A 22,857-nucleotide genomic window follows, 5' to 3' on the forward strand; every position below is an offset into this window, starting at 1 on the left:
CCAGAGTGTCTGCACACGGTGGCCGCGTCCTCCCGAACCACACTTCTGTTCCCTGGCTGGTGTTTACTGTGCCGTCCCCACCACACAGAGGGTAACAACCTTTTAACTCTTTTTGAAGCTCTCATTGCTCACTCAGACACAGCATTTCTGTACACACAGGGGTGGGCTTATTCTCACCCTGGATCTAGAGTGTAGATTTATTCACACAATAAATTTGTGCCACCAGCAAAAGCCAAACTGTACATTTTATTTTCTTTATTTTTTAAAAGATTGTATTTATTTATTTTTAGAGAAAGGGGAAGGGAGGAAGAAAGAGAGGGAGAGAAACCTCAGTTTGTGGTTGCCTTTCACACACCCTCCACTGGGGACCCAGCCCACAACCCAGGTGTGTGCCTGACTGGGAACTGAACCAGTGACCCCTTGGTTCACAGGCCAGCAGTCAATCCACTAAGCCACAGCAGCCAAGGCCAAATTGTACATTTTAATTTATCCCAAAGGGTTCTTTTCTGATTGAAAACCACCCCTCTTCTATTAATGTCACTTTCCCTTTGCTTCACCAGGACTTACCTTTCATCTCTCTTGCAGAGAAACAAAGAGCATACCGTCATTCCGGAGATTTACCGTGAACAAACACATCACCAAAAAAGACGAGATGCAGGGCTGTTGGTCAGCTCACCAGCCAGGCGACTGTTCCCAGCCACCAGCTGCAACCCAAAAACTACAAACTCAGAGTCTCGGGCAAACTGCCCCTCACCACACGCCGGGGCCTCTGAGGGTACCTGAGGAGCCAGTGAAACAGCAAATATTAAATTGGAGAACAAGGGTCCGGCGCAGAGGTCGTGAGCCAGCAGCCCACAGGCCAAACCCAGCCTGCAGACGTGTGCTGTGTGACTTTTATGTTTTTTTTAAAGTTAGAAATAGATGCCAAGCTTTTTTTAAAATAGAGAGAAATTGGGATTCCTGACATCTCTTGAAAAATCGCACGAGCTGGTAACCCTTGAGTGGCACCCCCATGGGACGATCATAGGCTGGAGCTGGGTGGTGGCCCCCTTTAGGTGGGACACACGCCCTCAGTGTACACAGCACACCCCGACCCCTGCTGTCACGTGCCTGTCAGCCTGGGGACTAGACGCAGCTCTGTGTGGCAAAGGCCAGGGAAGCAGCTGACTTAGTCCTGATTTGTCTCGAGATGCCCACCCCCTCCTCTAACAACTTACTGGGAAGCAGAAGGAGGCCTCGCCCTGGGACAAGGGCCCACCCATTGCCCTGGGCACGGAGTACAGGAGTGCCCAGGGCTCCGTGCACCTCAGGGTGGCCCCACCCCGCCAGACAGCGTGCTTCCCATGGTACAGGAGACTGTGACAAACTGCCACACATTCCTCCCACTGCTGGGCGTGTGCCGTTCGTACCGTGATGCTGCAACAGCTCTGTACCAGGTGCAGTCAAGTTCTCCAGCTCAACTTGGCCTGCTGGCTTCCTTTGGCCAACAGGCTGCTGGCAAGAGTGACCAAGAGTCTTTTAAAAACACGTGGGCGAGTGCTCTCTTGCTGCTCTGAGACCACACATACTGAATAATGAGACTACATGGAGGGAGACAAGTCATCCTCCTGCGGGCCTGGGGCCAGCTGGGCTGCCAGACACATGAGTGAGGCCATCTGACACCATCCAGCCCAGCCACCCGCTGGCTCACTTCAGAACTATCCAGCCCACTTACAGACCCCTGAGCAATAACAAAAAGGGTTGTTGTTTTAAGCCACTACATTTTGGGATGGATTGCTGGGCAGCGATAAATAGGTGATACACATAGCTCGTAAATGCCAGTGTTCTCATCTCTAACGCTTCTTTGGGGGTCCCTCCATGGGCAGGTACTGTCTATGACTCTTAATACTCCCCATTCTGCTGCTGTCTCTTCTTCAGCCCAGGAATGCCTGTGATTTTCAAGGCAAGAAATCAGGGCTCCCCCTGCCACCTTGACTAAATGACTTCTACTGTTTGCTCTCAGATAGCCCAGGCCTCTGCTCCACACCTTGCCTCTAAAGAATTTGTAGCAAAGTGTTGTATGTGTTAATTTTTAAAGGAAACAAACAGCAGTTGCTTTTGTCTTTCCGGCAGCAGTGACCTTCACAGCACCCACGTGTTCCTGTGGGAGCCATCTTCCCCCGGCCTCTAGCCTACATGGTTTGGGTACATGTGACCCTGCTCCTGGCCCAGCCTGGCCAATGAGAGAACTTCCTTTCCCTGACCACGGAGACTCAGAGATCGGCTCAGACAAAAGGTGGTTCTTGGACGCTGCTGGAACTACAGAGGAAAGGGGCACCCTGGCTGGTGTGGCTCAGTGGGTTGAGTGCCGGTCTGTGAACCAAAGGGTCGCTGATTTGTTTCCCAGTCAGGGCACAGGCCTGGGTTGCGGGCCAGGTCCTCAGCAGGGGGTGTGTGAGAGGCAACCACATATTGATGTTTCCCTCTCTTTCTCCCTCCCTTCCCCTCTGTCTAAAAATAAAATAAATAAAATCTTTTTAAAAAGAAAAGAAGGAGGCAGCCTCTTCCCCCTGGGGTTGCTCGGCCAGAAACCAGAGCCCAGAGTCCTGGGGGCCATCTCTAGGCCCTGCCCGAGGCCAGAGATGCGGTCCTCCAAGTGTGAGCTCCAGGCCAGGAACATCAGTACCAGCTGGGAACTTGGTAGGAATTAAAGTACTTAGGCTTCACCCTGGATTCACTGAATTAGAAACAAGGGCTGGAGCCCAACAATCTGTATTTTAATTTGCTTTGCAAAAAGTTCTAATGCACACTTAAGTTTGAGACCCACAGGACTAGAGGAAAGTGGAGCTAAGTGATAAAGAAACAGCTTCCTGGTGATAATCACCTGAGCACCTGGATCCCACCATGCCTGAGGTGAACTCTATAGCCCCAGACTTTCCAGGTCTGTGAGCAATGTATTTTCCTTTCTTGCTTCATCCAGGTTGGGTTTCTGTCACTTGCTATTAACAACAAACACTGACGAATATGTTGTAAGACTCTGGGCTTCGGCAGAATGGTGTTTCGGACGCAGGCCTTCCTGACGGAAGTGCCAACTGCAGGCCTGTCGGGGTCTTCTCAGTCACTCCCACTGAGGGGGTCACTCTATGTCTGTGGGTGCCTGGGGAGGGGTGCAGATGGATTGCTTCTCCAGAGCAATCTGACAACTTGGACAATCAACTCTCTGCACTACGGACTAATGTCATTTCTCCCTCAAGAAGACAGCAGGTTTCTGGAAGTTTCTTGGAAGGTTTATGAGTAAAGACTGGAATCACACCACACACAAGGCCCTTTCATTAGAACCGGGACAATCACAGTGACAGAGAAAGTGCACTCTCGTGGAGTTGCAGCACACACACATTTAATTGACACAACCCAATTTTAATGAGGCAGGAGACAGCATAGGAAGATCTCTGAGACTGCAATGCTGTCAGTGGCCAGCACTTAGCATCCTGGTTGCCAGGCAACACCTTTTACCAATTAGGTGGAATAAATAGTAAACCGAGGTAGGAAGGAGGAAGGAAACATGTCTCACATGCTAACTCAGCAGTCCTGAGCCTGGTCTGATAACATTGCCAGGTGTTCCAACATCACAAGAAACACTTATGTTAGCAAGAAAGAAGGGAAGTCCTTGAAATTCTATGTAGCATTTCCACTCTCTGGGAAAGAAGTCCTCAAAACGGTGCTTTCATCCCAGGGCCTGAATGTGGGAGAGGGTCCCCGGTGCCCAAAGAAGGAGCCCATAAAACAACTTTGGTTAATTACCTACCTCTGGTCACTATCTGTTTTACGAGGGAGTCCCTGATGCTTACAGAAAGAGCCCATAAATAACTTTGGAAAGTGCCCCAATTTTAATTAGCTGCCTCCTGTCACGTATTTGTTTTACAACAAGATGAACAAATGGGGTCTGGAGCAAGATAAGGATTTGGGCTAATAGACCGCCCCCGCCCCCCACACACACATACCTAAGTTTGGGTAGTCATATTCCCCCAGGAAAGCTGGCACCACATTTACCCCTTAATCAATATGTAACTTTTTCCCCTCCTATCCCACCAACTATATAAGTCCTGAGAACAAAGGACCCCCTCACTCTCTCCCTCTCTCGGGGGCTCCAGGTGCTCTTGGCTCTCGGGCCACAGGGCCTCTGGCCACCTGGCCTCAGGCTGCCTAGGGGCTTGCCACCCTGGTCTCCAGCCTCTCCTGCTTTTCTCACCTTGCTTTGCCCTGAAACTTTGCCTTTCACCCCCTACTCTACCCAGTACTGTTCTCTTCCATGGGAGCGGGCCACTAATAAACTGATTATATACTACTAGATTTGCTGATATGTAATTCTTTACATGCGTCAGCAAGAAGAACCAGGTCTCTCCCGTCAACATTATGGCCTTTGCCAGAAAGCAAAGGGCAAGGAGAGACATAACTCTTAAAGGCTGAGGCAATTGGTTACACTTCTGTAACCAATTACAAGCTGGTCTGTAATGGCAGACTAGCTGATCCAGATCAATCCCTCCCTGGAGCACAACTAGAAAACTGAACCAAACATCCTACAAAATATGTTGGAAAAAAGAAATCTATTTGAAGGCACAGAAAGCAAACAGGGCTGTGATGAATCAGGGCCAGCGGCAGGTGGACAAGGAAACCCGGAGACAGGAACCCGGCACCTGGAAGGTGTTTCCCTCAAGGTACCACCGCAAAAGAGCTGCTACAGGCCTGGGAAGCTGAAGAGACCGGTGACAAACTCAGGGCTCCAGTCTGAGAGGGCAAGGACCTGGAGAGAGCCGCGAGTGAGGACACGGGAAGGTTAGCAATGCGTGCAAATCCTGAATGCGCTGACTGTGTAGATAGTAACGACGATGATGTCATCATCCAGCGACGTTTAAAATCTGGAGAGCATTAAAATGCATGAATGGCAATAATAGCTCTTTAGCTGAGAGGAGAGGAAATGAAGTTTCAGAGCTGTAAGGTCCTTCCACCGAATGAGAAGTGGCAAGCTTGCTAATTTAAAGTAGACTCTAACAGGTCAAGAATGCATGTTGCAATCTCTGGTAATGACTAAAAGAATGATAAAAGAATGTGTCACTAACAAGCTAATAGAGAGGAAAAAGAAATTAATATAAAGTAATCAGTTCAAAAGAGGGCAAGAAAGAAGAAAAATGGAACATAAAACAGGCAGAATAAATAAAAAGCAAACAATAAGATAGTAGATTTAAACTCAAATATTTCAGCACTTACATTAAATGTAAATGAACTAATGTGCCCATTAAAATGCATAGATTGTTCGAGGATAAAAATTTAAAAACCATTACATGCTGCTTACAAAAGAAAGTTTGAAAGTCAAAGAATGAAAGAAGATACACCATGTAAACACTAACCAAAAGAAAGCTGGCAGACTTTCAGGCAAAAAGCACTACTAGGGCAAACAGGAGACAAGACACGGTGATAAAATGTTGAATTCACCAGGAAGGTATAAAAAGGATGGTTATTGCACGCACCGAAAAGAGAGCCCTCACAAATGCACAGTAAAGCATGTAAGCGCTCCAGACTCTGCCTGGAAGGGGAGGGCAGGTTTGAGTCCGCTCTCCCCTCAGGGCCTCCCAGGTTCCTTCCGCCTCTGCAGATGCCAGCATCGCTGTGCCCCCAGCCAGCATCTGAAACACTCGTATTCCCTGCAGCCCAGACCCTAAAGGAGGACGGTGCTTCGCCAGGGGCGCAGCCAAGAAGCTGTGAGTGTTTCCCAGCTCGGGGGGGAGACGACCCTCCCGGGCTTACCGAGAGATGCCCTCTGTGCAGTGTTGTTTCTAGAGAGCTGCAGGTGCTGCACTTAACCAGCAGTCTGATGCATGCATTTCCAAGAGAGGCTTGGCCTCCTGCACTGTTTGTGACCTTTAGAAACCAGTCGTCACTTTACACGTGGTTCCACGGTAATCCCATTTCAGCATGGGGGTGGTGACAACGCCATGATTTTCAACTTTCCTTTCTCCAAATTTGGCTTATGACGGAGCCAAGTATACCTAACAGAGAAAGGCTGAGCCCCAAACCTGTTCCAAATGAAGGCTCCGCTTCCTCAAACAGTGTCCTTTCTAAGGGAACTGGTGGACAAACTGCTCTAAGTACCAAGTACCAGGGTTTTTATTAGGTGGACCAAGCGACATGCATTCTTCACCTGAGTGCACGCCCCTTCACCACGCTGGCCAGGACCGCGGTCACAGCTGCGACCCCCTCGGGCCCTCATGTGTCCCTCTCCTCTTCCTTCTCCCGTTTCTCCTTCACCCTCACGTCCTCGCATGCTTGTTGAAGTCTTCCACTACATACTACGTATAATTTGTTAGAGTACATCAGAATGTTCTAGAGAAGGGCAGATTATAAATTAGTTAATTAAGTTAGTTATTTAATTAAGCTCTACTTCTCAAAATGCCATACATAAAGGTATGTGTTACAGGTTGAATTGTGTCTCCCCCAAAAGATGTTGAAACCCCAATTCCTAGTTCCTGTGACCTCGTTCGAAAACGAGGTATTTGCAAATGAGAGAATTAAGATGAGGTCACCAGGGAAGCTCTCATCCAGCGTGACTGGGGTCCTGACAGAGAGGAGGAGCGTGGGCACAAGGACAGGCGCACAACACAGGCAGCACCATGCGAAGGCTGAGGTCATGCCGCCACAAGTCACGGACCTCCCGGGAACTAGGAGAGAGCTCCCGGAAACAGATCTTCCCAAGGGCCTGCAGAAGGAACACGGCCCAGTGACACCTTGAGCTTGGACTTCTAGCCTGCAGATCTCTGAGATGATAAAATTCTGCGGTTTAAACCAATCAGATTGCAGTCCTTTGTTACAGCAGCCCTAAGAAAGTAATCCAGTATTCAAAATGATTTTAGTTGATACATGGTTTAACTTTAAAAATATTAAGCTATATATTTATATTAATCAGGATTGAAAAATATGACAAACAATGCAAGCCTGTGATGTTTGGACGTTATTGCTTAGGACTAGGCTGGCAGGGGTATGCAGTTAGCAACTGCCATTGTAGGTGGCACAGGAAGGGCCGTGCCGTGGAGAGGTTAAAGGCAGAGGCCCAGCAGCCAGGGTTCAACACTGGCTTCCCCAGTCACCGGCTGCACAATGGTGCTGATAATAGCAGCACCTACTGCACAGGTTGTTTGGGTAATAAAATGCAAAATTACATTTACATGCACAGAATACGGCCTAGGAACTGGTACAGTGCTTTGTAAATGCTGGCTCTGCATTGTATTGCTCAGACACGAAACACCTGGAGACAACGGCGTGCGAGAGAAGGAGGGAGTTGCAGTGAGCCCGGCAGGACGGCCGACCACCACCGGGCTGCACCCCCTTCCCGGGGCCCTGGAGAGCGGCACACTTACCCTGGCTTTCATTTCTTTTTAGCAGCTTGTTTCGGAGGAACTTTCTGAAAAGCCATTTTTATTTTTCACATAGAGTGAGTACCAGCAGTGCAGATGGGGGTCTTGTCAACTGAGCAGCAGGCAGTGGAGCCCGTCCTCGTGCAGAGGAAACAGCATCACTCAGACTGCCGCCCAGGCTCGCCCCTCGCTGCTGGAGCCCCGGGGCGACCCCAGCCTACAGCTTGTCCCACGGCCCCTCCTCCTCTCTCTCCTTCTCCGCTTGCCAGCCCTTCATCTGACCAAAGCTGACAGATCCAAAACTCACTAGCGTTTTCTGACACCTTACATGTGACATCTTCCTCCTCACCCCTACAGACAACGTCTCCATTATTGGGATTTACAAACACAACAGCTCTTTAACCCATCAGCTGCTATGACCTTGGCATGCCCTTGTCAACACATCACTTCAACAGTGATTCCTTTCCCACCTCTACCATCCTCGGGCCCCATGCAGGCCTCTTTCTAGACTCTGGCTTTTGCCAAGAAGACCCTGGGAGCTCTGGTCCTCGCTCTGTCCATTGGATCCTGGCTCTTTGTGGTGGGGGGTGGGGGCAAGGAACCACCCCACCTGCAGGCCTGGTTTGCCTCCAGTTCCCTGCTCACACCCAGCATAAGCAGCACACAGACCAGAGGCCCTGGTCTGCCTCCAGGGACTTAGCGCTTCTCGACTTGTCCAGACCCAGACCCCAGCTGCAGTTGCTTCAGTCCCCTCTGATCATGGCACAGATTCAGAACCTAGCCCAGCCAAGTGACAAGCCAGGGCTCCCCATCACCGCCAAGTCTCGGCTCTCCTACCCCACCGCGGCAGGCTGCCTACTGCCCAGGTTCTTGCCCAGGTTGTCCAGGATAAAATCTCACAGTTAGTCTAGCCACTGGTAACACTCCCACCATCTCCATCCTGCAACGGTTTCTTCATTGGTCACCCGACTTCCACTCCAGCTCCCAACAGGCCATACTTCATGTGACAGCCAGAGGGATATCGTTAACATGAAAACCAGGTCACGGCTGCCCCATCTGCAAAGCCACAGAGATCTTCCTGGCTCCGAGTCCTTCTGCTGGTCTTATTCTGTTCTCTGGCTGCTGCCCACCTCTGTGACTTCATCTCAGCCGCCTCCCCCTCACTCTCTATGCTCCTACCTTCAGCTTTCTTTCCAGTGCTTGAGCCAACTGAGCCGCTCTTTCCACCTCAGGACCTTTGCACTGGCTTTCTCCTCTGCAAAGCACTAGTCCTGGAAATCATCCATTTCTCAGTTCAAGTCTTCCCTCCTCAGAGAGGCCTGCTCTCACCACACTGCCCAGCCATCAGCATCCAGTTGCTGCCTTGGTAGTAACTGTCACCACCCAACTTCCAGGTCTGTCGTCTATCCCTGCCCACTAAAATATAAACACCACGAGAACAGGGACAATGTGTTTCTCACTGAATCCCCAGGACCTGTGTGCTTGATACCAGCCCCCGACTGCTTCCCTCCACTCCCCAACCCAGGGCTCCATGCACTGACCTGAAAACCATTCCTTGAGTCACAGTTAAGCTTGCCAGGACCTACATGCCCACGCACCTGCAGAGCCACCTGTGGCCAGCCAGCCCCAGAGGAGCAGCCTACAGAGCCAGTCAGAGCACGGGACTTGAAGCCTGGGTGTGAAACTCACCTCACTGTCTTGTCTGTTAACTCTAGGCAAGTAACTCTCATGCTCTCAGCCCCAGTTTCCTCATTTAGGAAGTGGGAGAATGGGGTAACAGTATCCATAAGGAAGTTCTGAGAGTTTGCTACCTGTCTCCCACTCCCTCTGCCTCTGGGGGCAGCACCAGGGTCTCCTTCACAGAACCTCTCCTGACCCAACCCCGGCAATGAGAAGCAGCTCCAAGACTTTGCCAGCCGACCCTGACCGATCGTTTGCTCTGAGCCAGGCGCTCCTCTAAGCAGCCCTATCTGCCCAGCCCTTTAATCCTGTAACACCCTCGGAGGAGGGTGCTATTCTCACCTGTTTGGCAGATGGGAGAATGACGCCCAGAGAGGTTCAGCAATCTGCCCAAGGTCATAGCGCTAGTAGGTGGAAGGGCGGGACCTGCACCAGGTGGTCAGGCTGCAGAGTCTGCCATGCTACTCTTCTGCCAGGGTTGTTGTTGGGGTGCTGTACACCCAGACCTGCTGGTGGCCCTCTCACCACCCCACCAGCCTGTCTGAGAATGCAGGGTGTGAAGAAGAATCTGAGCCGAGAGGTGGGGGAGCCCACTGAGCCAGGGACTTAGTCCCTGGAGAGTCAACTCCCCGGAACAGCCTACCACCCACGAGGAAGGAACAGTGCGTAGGAGCCCAGCTCCCTCGCCCCCGGGGTGGGGGGCAGTGACAAACGTGGAGGCTGGGGCTCAGCACTGCCCCCAGAACTGCCCAGCCAGGTGACACTGTGCTTGCCCAGTGAACTTGCTTGGCGAGGAAGCCGGTTTTGGCTCCTTCCCATTCCTGTCCCTACCAGGAACCACCTCCCAAATACATTACTTGCTCTCGAAACCCTGTCTCAGAGTCTGCTTCCGGGGGACCCCAAACCAAGGCAAGACTTACACGGCACGAAACAGATGCGCAGTAAGTCAGTGGAGCTACTGTTACTTCCTCCGTCCGACCTGAGACGCTGGGAAAAGGGCTGCGAGCCTCAGGCCTCAGGCTCAGAGTGCGTGGGTCCTGATCTCTGGACTGTGACTGAGGAGGAGGGGCTGGTTCCCCCACCAGGTCCCTTGGCCCATCCCTGCAGAAAACAGTCCCTCCAGCCCCCCAGTACACATGTCAGGGTCCCTGGCTCAGCCTGTCTAGGGAGGCTGGCTGGCTAGGGCCGGATTTTGCCCCAGACGGGTTCCAAATTCTTGGGACACCAGGATGCCTTGAACTCTTTGTGATCTTTTGGGCCATAGAAACCAGAAGTTAATGCCACACCCCCCAACCCGCACCCCCAGCCACTCCAGCCACTGGATTCGGCAGGGATCTGTCTCCAGCCTCCAGGGAGTAAGGACTGCAGGTTAGGGACGCTGCGGCGCAGAGGCCTGCAGCCGCCACGCTCCCGCTGTGTGAGTCCCGCACTCCTGCTGGCCCGTCTACAAAACGGGGGCCACAGCAGGACCTGCCCCAAATGCTAGTGATAAGGGCTGTAGTTTACTTATAAATTACATACATGATCTACTTACATACAATACAACCACGCGTTTGCAATGGTAGGTGGCTCCCGGCTAGCACTCAAGCAGTGCAACCTCCCATTTCATGAGAAGAGCAGCACACTGGCTCTTTACCACAAACTCTGCTGGACTTTTAGGATTTGGTACCATTTGTATGTATTACTACCCATATAAGTAAACAAATTAATTGAAAAGGAAAAACGAACATAAAATAAATTTTCAGTTATAGCCACATCTCGGTCACAGAACCAAAAGGTGGTGTGACGGTTCTGTGTCCACAGGGCTGGGCCACCGGAGCCCGGGTACGTGGCCCAACGCCGCTCTGGGCTCTGAGAGGACGTTTTAGATGGACTAACACTTTAACTGGTAGAATAAAGCAGACTGCCCTCCATAACGTGCCGGGCCTTGTCCAATCAGCTGAAGGCCTGAATGTCACAAAAAGACTGCACCCTCCCGAGTAACAGAGAACTCTGCCGCCGGACTTCACCCGCAGCGCCAGCCCTTCCCGTGTGACAGCCTCGCACCCGCATCCCCCGCCCGCCATCCACCCTGCAGATTGGACTTGCCAGCCTCCATAACTGCATGAGACAGTCCCTTATAATCTCTCTTCCTCTCTCTTTCTCTCTCCCTATTGGTTCTGTTTCTATGGAGACCTTGACTAAAAATACATTGCAAAAGGTCAGCTCAGACCTTGGCGGAGAAGGCAGGTAAGCGAGGACTCCTCCACGACAGCACCCTACTGAGAACGACTCAGGCCCAGGCCCAGCCCTGCTCAGGGGCCCCTGGACTCTTACTTGAACATGGCCTGTCCTGGTCTGGGAGCGCAGCGGGCGGCTGGGGAGTCAGGTTTGGCTCCAGTTTGCTGGGAAGAAAGACCTCAGCATTGTCCTTTCGCTTAGCAGACAAATTTCTTTCCTTTTTATTACCTGTAGGAAAACAATTATTTACACGTGAAATACTGAGGGCAAGCTGAGTTTGGACATGCTACTCAGGCATCTGTTTGTTTGTTCACTTAATCGTTCAACAAGTATTTATTGGACCCCCACCTGGTGCCGGGCCCTGGGCCCCACGCTCGAGCGGGGTTAGAGGTGAATGACCCAGGCACTGAAACAAAGGCTGCTCAGAGCCACATGCACCAGGCACTGCAGTTAGGCAAATACATGAACTACTCCAGGACGCACACTGGTGTTCAAACTTCAATGTGCATAAGTAGGGACAAGTCTCACGATCGACGCGGTGTTGGTTTAAACAGCAGCACGGCACATAAAATTATGGCGCACCCGAGGCCACTGGAGTTGAGAGAACACAGTACGGCACATTTACGGCCTGCGAGGAGAGGACAGCCTGACGGCTCGGAGAGCAGGCCCGGGGCAGCAGGGTTCCGGTACTGGGTCGTGGAAGAGCACGCAGCGTGGAGTGTGGGGCCGGCGGGCGTGCAGCAGACGCCGGAGAGGGCCCTTACGGAGACGGGGGTGTTACCAGGGGCATGGAGCTGGGGGCGGAACAGCGTGCAAAGGTTTGACAGCAGGAGGGTATGTGGCAGGTGAGTGGCTGCTGAATGGAGCCAGACAGTGAAGGGCCCGCAGGCCACACGTCAGAGTCAGCGTTTCCTGCAGCGGTGCACCTGGACTGCCAGTGGAACAGGGTGATGATTCCAGGTGTCATGTGGGCAGAGCACTTTTTAAGCAATTGCACATCTGAATGTGTATGGGGAAAAAATGTAACCAGCTTATCAATCCTTGATTTCATGAATATTATTGCTTGGGACAATCCTAGAATTATGCAGAAGAAAGAGGAAGGAAGGAGGGAGACAGGAGGGGAGGGAGGTGAAAAGAGAAGGGGGAGGAGAAAAGAAAGGTGCTGATTTAACTAACAGCCACAAGTCAGTGCAGGGAGTTTGTGGAGATGGCACAAAGTTGTGAGGGAGGTGAGTGAACGGCTCACGTTCAGGGCACACGGCCCCGGGGCCTAGCGGCCAGCACAGACCTGCGAGCTCGAGGAGGAGGAGGAGGACGTGCTCGGGACGCCAGGCAGGAAAGCAGCCCGGCCGGCAGGGAGGCCGGTGGGAGCCGGAGCTCAGCGAATGCACGGGGAGAAGAGCTAGTCCTGCGGGTGCCGCCTCCTGGCCTGGGCAGGCGGAAGCCCGGAGAGTGCCCACTGCAGTGCAGTGTGACGTGAGTCCCAGCAGACAAGACCCCAGGGGCCTGTGGTGGAGCTCACAGTAGGTGCTGGGGACTGCTGGGGTTTTCCAGACTTCCACTGACCTCTCCTCTATCCGCTCTGGACTTTGGAAAGACACATGTTTCTCTACGCTTTCTGAAGCAGCGGCTCCCTGCTGGTCTGACATCCAGGGCAACGCAGACCAGTATGTGACCAGGATGTCTAATGAGACAAGACAAAGAATGGGGAGAGGAGACAACCACAAGGTTGGCTCCCCCGCCGTCCTGGAAGAGAGATGCTGGGCGGAACATGCCCACCAAAGACGGCCACATCAGGATCCCCGGCAAAGGGAGTTAGCCATGCTAAGGAGCTGATGTTAAAATAAGATTATGTTGGATTATCCCCGTGAACTGGATGTAATCACAAGAGTCCCTAACAGTGGAAGAGGAACAGAGTTTCAGTTTGGGGTGAAGAAAAACTTCTGCAGACAGCGGTGGCGCCTGCGCACAGTGTGAGCGTGCTCAGTAATGGTGGAGCTGCGCTCCTCACGGTGAGGGCAACGGCAGGTTCTGTGTCAGGTACGCTTTACCACGACAACTCTCACACACACTCAGGAGGTGGCAGGAGAGGTGGGGCAGAGGCAGGTGTGACCACGGAAGAAAGGCAGAGAGACGGGACCCTGCTTGCCTTGCAGAGGCAGGCAGGGGCCTGGAGCCGAGCCCCCTGGCAACCTGTGACAGTGGGTGCCGGCCAGGGCAGCGCGTGCTCCCCCAGAGCCTCCTGGGGGCGCAGCCCTGCTCACCCCAACCTCAGCCCAGTGAGATGCATGTCGAACTTCCGACCTATGAAGAATTGTGAGGCAGCAAATTTGTGTTAAGCCACCCAGAGTTTGTGGTGATTTATTACAGCAGCAGCAGGAAACTAATACACACTACTACAGGGCAGGGCTCTGAGGTCAAGTCATTTGTTCAAGGTCACAGAGCTGGGAGGCACAGACTCAGCGCTGGACCAGGACTGCCTGGCTCGGAGCCCTCGCCTACCCACGGCCCGCCTCCTCTCCATGAGTCAGTCCTGCGGACACGGGCCTGGAGGCCCGCCTTAGCCAGCAAAAGCCTGTGAAGGGTACTCTCTAGGGCTCCAGAGGACCCAGGCTCTCAGAAGGTGGCTGGGGCTCACTGCTGGCCTCATCTAGCACCACACTCCCCTGGCCCTGTTTCTGTCCTTGGCTGCACCAAGTTCTTCCCACTTTAAACCCTTTGTGCTTGCTGTTCTGGCACCTGGGGTGCTGTCCCCGTGGCTGCTGCCTCCTCCTCATCCCTGTCCCAGCTGAAACATCACGTCCTCTGAGGCTCCTCTGACCACTCCAGCTACCAGTGTCCTGCTCTGACCCCCATCCCTAACCAGTGTCCCGTTTTCTAATCTTCACAACTTCAAGGTTCTGAGTCCCTAAGCTAACCCAGCCCTCTCCTGTTCCAGTCATTGGAAACACAACTTCCGCCCTTCTCTGCTGCTCACCCACTGCCCGCCACTCACAAGGACAAATGGGAGGGAGAGCAGGGCCAGGCAGTCATCGGGGCTCCAGCCAGCCGCCCCACCTCTCTCAGGGCACACAGCCCCCGTCCGCGAGCTGAGGCTGTCAGTGGTCCAGCTGTGCCGACACCTGGGCTGGCCATCTGTCTGCTTCAGCGACAGCCCTGAATCGCCACCCATCCAGCTCTACCGGTCGGAGAGGCAGCAACGTGCCCTCCTATCAGGCCCGCCAGCCTCCCATTTGTCCCCCAACTCAGAAGGACAACCAGACTGGGCGAGGTGCGCACCAGCTCCTCGGAGCCCAGGTACCACTTGGGACTGTCTTGTTTGTGTACTCAGTCCAGTGATGAAGAGCCCGGGCTCCACGCTCAGACCTCCAAGGAGTGGGTCCCCCTCGGCCCCCTCCTCGCTGTGACCTTGGGCAGGTTATCTGACCTCTCTGGGCTTCAGCTCCCTGTCTGTAAAACAAGCACTTTCTTTAGGGTTGTGGTGAGAGCGAGATGAAGGGCTATACGTATAGCCTTTGAAATACTGCTTGGTACGTGTTAATTAGAACCCAAGAAATACTGACAATTGTTATTGTCTATGTGTTTATATACTTATTGTCTATTTTCCCTTCTAGGATGAAGAGCTGTAGGAGGAAAAGGGACTGGGCCCAGCTGTCCCAGCACACTGCCCAGGACCTGATATGTGCCCAGTACGAATGAATGGATGAATGAATGAATGAATGAACAAACGGGCGAAAAGCCCAGAACCAACACATCTTTCCAGGTTCCTGCTGACTGGTCTTGAGCAGATGCTCAGGATTAGTTCAGAACTCCAGGCCATGCTGGGGCCCGGCGGGACCTGAAAACAGGCCCCGGCCTCCCTCCTGCTGCTGTCAGGGGGCATCTGCCGCCGCTGGGACAGCAGAAGCCGGCCGACAGGGCTGGAGAAGGGCTCCTGACGAAAGGGGGGGTGAGGGGGGGTGGTGGGAGGGTGCCCCACCCTCAGCGCACTCACAGATCAGACACCACGGTGGTCCATGCGGGGCCCAACAAGCAATCTAACTGTTAAAAAGTGTGAAATGTCCAAGAAGTAAAGTTCCCTCTTTTTGCTCTACACCCGTGTCACTCCCAAACTGCCTTGGGCCCAGCTGCGCTCCTCCTGAGGCCTGGTCCTGCACACCAGCAACTGACACCAGTGCCAGGGCGGGGCTTGGTCAGCCCCCCACAGCCCTCCCTGCCCTCCCTACCTCAGGGAGAAAACACTATCCACGGCCACGTGCACCCAGCGGGTGTCACACAGACGGATATTAGCACTGCCTCAACCACCAGATGCTTCCGCGGGTGGGCACAGCTCCGTCATCCACTTGACAAAGATTTCCCGAGCCGCTCGGGTGTGCAGAGTGAGTGCCGCGTGCTGGGGCCGCAATGGAGGGCTGGGCCGGCCAGGGCACAGGCCAAGTTCACAGGCCAGAGGGGAGGAGGACAACTGGGGCCAGCAGGGCCAGCGCCTGAGGGTGCTCGGAAGCCGCAGGGGCAGCGAGAGTGGGCCGTGCTGGGTGCGCAGAGAAGGCTTCTCGAAGGAAGCAGCTCTGGGCTGAGCCTCGAAGGGAGAGCAGGGAGCCGGGTTCCGGGCTCTGAGTGGAAGGGGAGGAAGTGCTGGTGACATCAACTGTTGGGTGTGGCTACCTGTTGTTACGTCTCCCCAAAACTCATGTGGTCAAGTCCTAACCGCCCCCCCCCGGCCCCCGTGCCTCAGAATGTGACCATGGAAATACAGCCTCTAAAGCAGTAATTAGGGTAAAACCAGTCAGTTTATGGGAGGCGCTAATCCAATTTGACTGGTGTCCCAATAAGAGGAGGAAATTAAGACATTCAGACACACACAGAGGGAAAACCATACGTAGACACAGCAGGAAGACAGACACCAACGAGCCAAAAGGAGAAATGCCTCAGGAGAAACCGGCCCCGCCAGCACCCTGGGCCCGGACTTCCAGCCCCCAGAGCTGTGAGAGAACAAATTTCTGTTGCTGTTTAAGCGCCCCCCCTTCCCCCAGTCTGCAGTACCTGGCTATAGCACCCCAAGTAGACAAACACACACAGCGCCTGGTTCCAACCAGTCCCTCGTTTCTCCTTCCTCAGGTTCACTCATGCTGCCCAACTGGCTGGTCTTGGTAGCTGATTCCAAACACAGGTACACCCCGCAGGAGCAAGCAGAGGCCATGCCAGCGAGGATGGGAGACACGGATGTCGCAGGTAGGCCAGCCCCCACACCCCATCAGCTGTTTTTGTTTTTTTCCCCAGGGTCTTTTCTGACAAACCCTGGAAACACTGCTGGAAAAACCTCCTCTGGGTTGTGCCTGCAAGCATGATTTCTGCCTCCTTCAGATATGCTTTGAATTTCTTTGGAAACTATCATCAGTTCATGTGGTTTGGGTGGTGACAACCACACCCATAGCTGGACCTGGCGAACTGGTGCCACAGTGACTACTAGTTCAGAGATGTAACCCAATGTGGGTTTAAAAGTCAGGGCTGGGCCCTGACTGGTGTGGCTCAGTTGGTTGGTCATCGTCCCACAAAGTGAAGGGTTGCCAGTTCAATTCCCAGTCAGGGCACATGCCTGGGTTGCAGGTTCAGTCTCCGACATATTTGATTAATGTTTCTCTCTCACATCAATGTTTCCCTGCCTCTCTTTCTCCCTCCATCCTCTCTCTCTAAAAATAAATAAATAAAATCTTAAAAAAAGAAAGCCAAGGCTGGGACTTTTGCTAGAGCTTTTAGGAAGAAAAACCCACTTTCTGATGGAGCTGCAAAGCCAATGTTTCAATTATGTGTCCTTATGCAGAGCGCCTACCTGAGAGTGGTACCAAGACAGGACAAAAGAAGGAAGAGATGAGAAGGAAGAAGGGAAGGAGAAGCAAAGAGAATGAACAGGGAAAGGAAAGGCAAAGGAAAGGAGAGGAAGGAAGAGGAGGGGAGGGGAGGGAAGAGGACAGAAGGAAGGGGAAGGGAAAGGAGGAGAAGAGGAGGAGAAAAATGAGCCCAGCCAAACTCTGGACTCCTCAGTTCTCCAAGCCCATACACAGTCCCTTTGGCTTAGGCCACGTAGATGCTGGCACGTAGATGCTCCTAGACACCCCACAATGCACAGGACAGTCCCTGTGACTGCCAGACACATACCACCTGGAACTCCAGGGTCATTTGGAGGCCTTTGCCTCTTGCAATCAGCAGAGGCCTGACTGACACACCTCTCTGGCCTGTAAGACGGTCTACCCAAAGCCGAATTCAAAGCGTGGCTGAAAACTTAAGACCTACTATTAGATCCAGAGACACCAAAGGCAAAGAAATGCCGCATAAGGCAGAGCTTACTTTTGGAAGCCGGGTTAAACTCCAGCACCACAAGGGTGTCTGGGCCCTGTGGAGGGTGTCCTTGTGGCTCCTGGTCCTCAGAAACATCCTTCTGCACTGAGTCCCCATGGGAAAGAGGGGGCTCAGGTCTGGGGTGGCCCACCAGCGCCTGGTCCTCAGGCTCGGGCTCAGAGAGTACATCTTCTTCAATGGAGTCACACTCGTCACTGGAACCATCCTTCTGTTTTTTTTGTAGATTTACACTAAGTTCCAGGCTTTTTCTTAGCTCCTGCCAAAAGTCAAGAAAAGTGAAAAATGAAATGTGTTACTTTGATTAAAAAAAATACTTTTGAAATAGATCTCTAGAACCAAAGAACTATTTCTACCAAACTAACATTTAGCAAAATCATCTCAACCCACGTGCTGCTGTCACTTTGAAGATGAGAAAACAGAGGGCAGGGGCAAGTGGGCAATTCTCTGAACAGGACGGCATCTGCGGTATTGACTGTGCTATGACCATGCCTGGGCGCCACCGAGAATGAGTGTGTGTGTGCGCATGGGGACACGTATGTTCACGTGCGTGCGTGTGAGATGTTCTGCTTTGGGGGTTTGTTAAAACAGATTGTGGGGTTCCCATCCACAGTTTCTGATTCAGTGGGCTCTGGACAGGGCCCAAGAATTTGCATTTCTAACAACATATTGCTGATGCTGCTGGTCTGGGAACCATACTTAGAATATGAAGTCGTAGAGGCCTTGAGTCCCACACCTGAAATTCCAGGTGGTCAGGGCCTGGTAGACACCTGTGGGGGCTGTCTTGTGCACTGACGGATGATTAGAAGCATCTAATGGTCAGGATATTTATAAAGCACTTAACTAAAACTACTTGATGATTTTTTGTCCATGTGTTTCGTCTCCATAAGATTGTATATTTACAATCTTAAGACCAAGAATTAAGATAAATAAGAATGACCAGAAAATTCATCACCAAAATCAGGATACTTTTGAAAAAGAACACTACTAGGTTTACACTGGAACAAAAACCACGAAATGGACTATTTGGGGGAAACCAGCAGGTTTGGGCAGCTGAGCTGTGCTGTGCCCGTGGCCCTCACAGCGCCTGACCTAGCCCTGTGCAAAGGAGATGCAGTCAATGAAGGTTTGGTGGCCAGCCCACAAACTTAGCAGCCTTTTCGGTAGGCTGAAGAACAACCCCCCAAAGGTTTCTAAGGCCTCATCCCTGGGCCCTGTGATTCAGGGAGGACTCGTGAAGAAGGGAGAAGCACTCTATGGAAAATTTTGATCACCTTAGGGAAATAATCCTAAACAGAGGATGACAAATGTGGGTATCAAGGTGCCGCTGGTGAGGAAATAAGGGAGATGCCATTGGCGACTAGAGGAGAGGGAGTCCTGTTACGCAGTGGCAAACTCTTAGCTGAATTATGTCCTACAGTTAAGTGAAAAGTGAATTTTGTAGATGATGGAATTGGATATTTAGCCAAAAAGATTTCCAAGCGAAGTACTGAAGATGCAGTCTGGTTTCTGCTTAGAATAAAATGTTAGTGGAAAGGGAAAGACTGAAGGAACAACCATTAAGTAAAAAGGAACTGGGATTTGATGATTTGGGAAACTCTCAGTCTATCCAGGTTACAAAAGACATGAAAATTAGAAGGTTCCCTGCCAGAAAAGCATGCTCTGGAGAGAACACTGAGGGTGTGCCTGAAACACCCTCTGCCAGTACTGCAGAGGATCCAAGGTTTAGAGCATTCGACCACACTGAGGGCACTTTGAAGAGAGGAGACATATGGTCCATGGGCCCCCTTTCACATCTCAGCAGAAGCCAGGAACGGAGCTGGGATGATCTAGGAAAGATTTGTGGAGGAACCTCTTGTCTAACAGAATGAATTCTAGAGACCCACGTGGTTTTTAAGAATGTCATCCCAGCAGAAACACTGCCAACTTGAACCGAATGGGAGAAAGGTAGGACAAAATAAAGGAAAGCGGTCAGACTCCCAAAATTCTACAGGCAGGAAGGAGGTGGATGAAACGAGTACCGTTCATGAAAGAAGAAGGGTGACTCCAAGAGTGGAGCCCTGGCCACAGGGAATTACCCTTGGGCCTTGCAGCCTGGCGGAGTCAGCCCAATGGACCTCAAACCTGCTGGGGTTTGGTGGCACCTTTTTTCCTTTCATTTTTCTCCCTCCTGTGACAGGAGTTTCTGTAACTGCTACTCTGTGCCTGGCCCACCGCTGTACTTAGGAGCAGATAACTGGTTTCCTCGTTTCCCAGGTACACACATGGACAGCAATTCTGCCCTAATGTGGGCTACAACCGGAGTTTCACCCATACCTGATTTACATGATAAGATGAGGATACTTGGGAACTTTGAGCAGATGAGACTTAGGAAATATTTTGGACTCGAGTTGATACTGCAATGGGTTGAGACTCCTGGGAAACTTTGGATGGGATGAATGTATTCTGTCTGTGGGGTGGGAACAAATCTGTGGGGGCCAGGGGGCAGACGGCTGTAGGCTGGAGAAATGGCCCCCCAAGACGCTCAAATTCTAACCCCTGAGACCTGTGAATGTCACTTCACATGGCAAAAGGACTTTGCGGATGTGATTGAATTAAGGATCTTGAGATGGAGGAGGTTATCCTGGATTACCCATATGGGCCTAATGTAATCATGGGCAGCTTTGGGAAAGGCAGGCAGAAAGGTCAGAGTCGGGAAGAGAAGATACAAGGATGGAAGCAGAGGTCAGGCGGGAGAAAAACCATTACACCGCCGGCTCTGGAGGAGGAGAAAGGGGCTTCTCCTCCAGAGCTTCCAGAAGGAACACAGGCCTGCCGACGTCTTGATTTTAGATCAGTGAAACTGAACTTGGATTTCTGACCTCCAGAGCCGTAAGCTATGCCACTCCGTCTGTAGTAAGTTGTTGCAGCAGCAACGGAAACTAACAGGGCTGTCCACCTTTTCCATTCTTCCGCCCCATCCTGCCCGATACCGAGGATCAGTGATATTTACTGAGCAAATAGAACACTGCCTGGCATATAGTAGGTGCGTGACAAACATTTTCTAAATGGCTATTTCATGTTGGTGGCTGGGTAGTGGCTGTAATAAGGGGTGGAGAGTACCCATAAGCCTTGGAGGTGGCATTAGTGGTGTGAGCCTTAACAGGTCATTTAACTCCTCTGATCTGGATTTTGACAACCAGAAAAATGGATCTCTGCCTCACAGAGACCCATTTCATTAAAGCAGTGGTCTGAAATGGGGGTGGCTGTGCCCCCCAGAGGAAATCTGACGACGACTGGAGATGTCTCTGGTCACAGCTGGGGAAAGGGAGTGTCGGTGGCACCGTGGAGGCAGAAGCCAGAGCTGCTGCTGACCTAGATTGTGCAGGACAGTGCCCATGACAGAGAGCTATCTGGCCAGATGTCAGCAGTGGTGAGCTGAAAACCCCTGTGTTAAAGGGAGCATGTATTCAGCAATGGCATTTAAAAAGATGAAAGCAAGGTCTTCTAGCTGTGCGCACTGGGGCGGTCCGTACAACTCTCACAGAAGCCAGGCTGAGGTCCCGGTTCGTGTCCTCAAAGTCTGAGCATGGTGGGGTTGGTGGATCTCCTGCTCCTCCACGGGAAACATGAGTTCCTGGGTGGGCTGCTCTTTAAATTGGTTTCAGTGATTGTAAAACCAGTATCCCCTACCGTGGAATAATGCTCTGCACTTTACAAAGTATTTCCAGCTCCTTCTCTCATTTGGTCCTCACAGTGACCCATCAGGACAGGCAGGAGGACTGAAGCCCTGAGCCAACGTGAACTCCTGTTGAAGCAGGACAGGCACCCAGCTCCCGTTCTCGGCCCAAACCCGTCTCAAGTGGGCGCAGCTTCGGTTCTATGTTCTGCAGGGGTGGACCCCGGGTTAGGTGAGACAACAGGGGGCACACCCCTCTCTGGAGGCCCAATATTCTTGCCCAGTCATTGGGGAACAAAACAATAAAATGAGTGCCAGCTACCCGGGAAGTCCCTCATGGGGAGACTGCTGTCACTGTCCAGGGAACCCCAGGCAGTCCAGGGGCCCACAGGCATGCCCACGATGTCCACAGCAGAGCGGAGCCACCAACCACAGCCAGCTCCAGGAAGGACTGGGATGGGGCGTTAAGATTCTCAAACCCACAGTCAGCCGGGCAGGCTCCCTCCAGCCTCTTCACTACCTTCCCAAGGCTGCAACTCCGCATTTTAAGTGACTGAATTTTTGGAGTCCCCCAACACAGGAGAACTGAGGCCTAGAGCCTTTAAGCTGGTCCCACTTCTCACAGCGATAGAAGGGCAGAGTCATAACTTGCGCCCTTGGCCACTGCTCCCTGCTCCTTCTAGATTATGCAAGTGTAAAACAGACTTTCTCGCATCCCGTCACAGTCCAGTCAGAGGGGAGGGCGATGCTGCAACCACCATTGTTAATGTATTCACCATGCAGGCATGCCAAGTGTGCTGTGCTGAGGACTGAAGTCATGGTGGGGAATGAGATGGCAAAGCCTCAAGTGATAACTGCATTTAAAAAAAAGGAGAAAGACAGAGAGAAACAGGCATTGCAGATGTGGCCAGGGCTGTGAAGGAAAGGGCCTGCCTGGATGACGGGACAGCATGGGTGGGCAGAGGGAGCTCCTGGTGAAAGCTGGCTGGGGAAGGCTGGGTGATGAACAGCCACCGCACAGTGTGTCCAGCAGGGGGAGCAGCAGAGGCGGGCCAGCAGGCGGCAATGGCTGGAGGGCAGCGTGCACCCAATGGAGGGAGGGCAGGGAACAGGAAGGGGTCACCCAGGACAGGGCTTTGTAGGCCCCAGGGCAGAGTCTGGATTTGGTTTTATGCATAATGAGAAGCCACTGAACGGTGCTGAGAAGTAGTAGAACATTACCTGATTTCTGTTTTTATAGATCGCAATGGTGCTTGGATACCAAGTGGATTTTGAGAGTCAGGGCCAGGATGGAAGGAGGGTGAAGAGTGGCAGCTGCAGCAGCAGGTGCGAGATGGCAGTGGCAGCCGAGGTGGGGATGGGACATGCGTTTTGGAAGCAGAGATGACAGAAATTAAATGTGTGTGTGTGTGTGTGTGTGTATACCTTTGACCTCGTCCTCTAGAAACTTCTCCTTCAGTCTTAAGTGCACAGAGACTGGCGAGGCATTGTTATACTAGAGAATGGCCCAAATGCTCACCAGTAAGGTAAACCACGTAAACTACTCATGGGGCAGGAGCT

At 52.3% G+C, this 22,857-nt stretch overlaps 1 protein-coding gene across 3 annotated transcripts in view; it reads right to left on the bottom strand.

The window, feature by feature from the left end:
- LOC123825556 (katanin interacting protein) overlaps positions 1-22,857 on the bottom strand; it is a 189,798-nt gene that overhangs the window by 72,545 nt on the left and 94,396 nt on the right. For all 3 annotated transcript variants that reach the window (XM_045849080.1, XM_045849079.1, XM_045849077.1), the window contains 2 exons: positions 17,631-17,898; positions 11,382-11,513 (listed from right to left, as the gene is read on the bottom strand). In XM_045849080.1, the coding sequence (XP_045705036.1) occupies positions 11,382-11,513; positions 17,631-17,898 (400 nt within the window). The remainder of the gene's footprint in view (positions 1-11,381; positions 11,514-17,630; positions 17,899-22,857) is intronic.

Source organism: Phyllostomus hastatus, unplaced genomic scaffold, assembly GCF_019186645.2.
Source record: "Phyllostomus hastatus isolate PE091 unplaced genomic scaffold, TTU_PhHast_1.1 phas_contig_64, whole genome shotgun sequence".
Taxonomy (NCBI): Eukaryota; Metazoa; Chordata; class Mammalia; order Chiroptera; family Phyllostomidae; genus Phyllostomus; species Phyllostomus hastatus.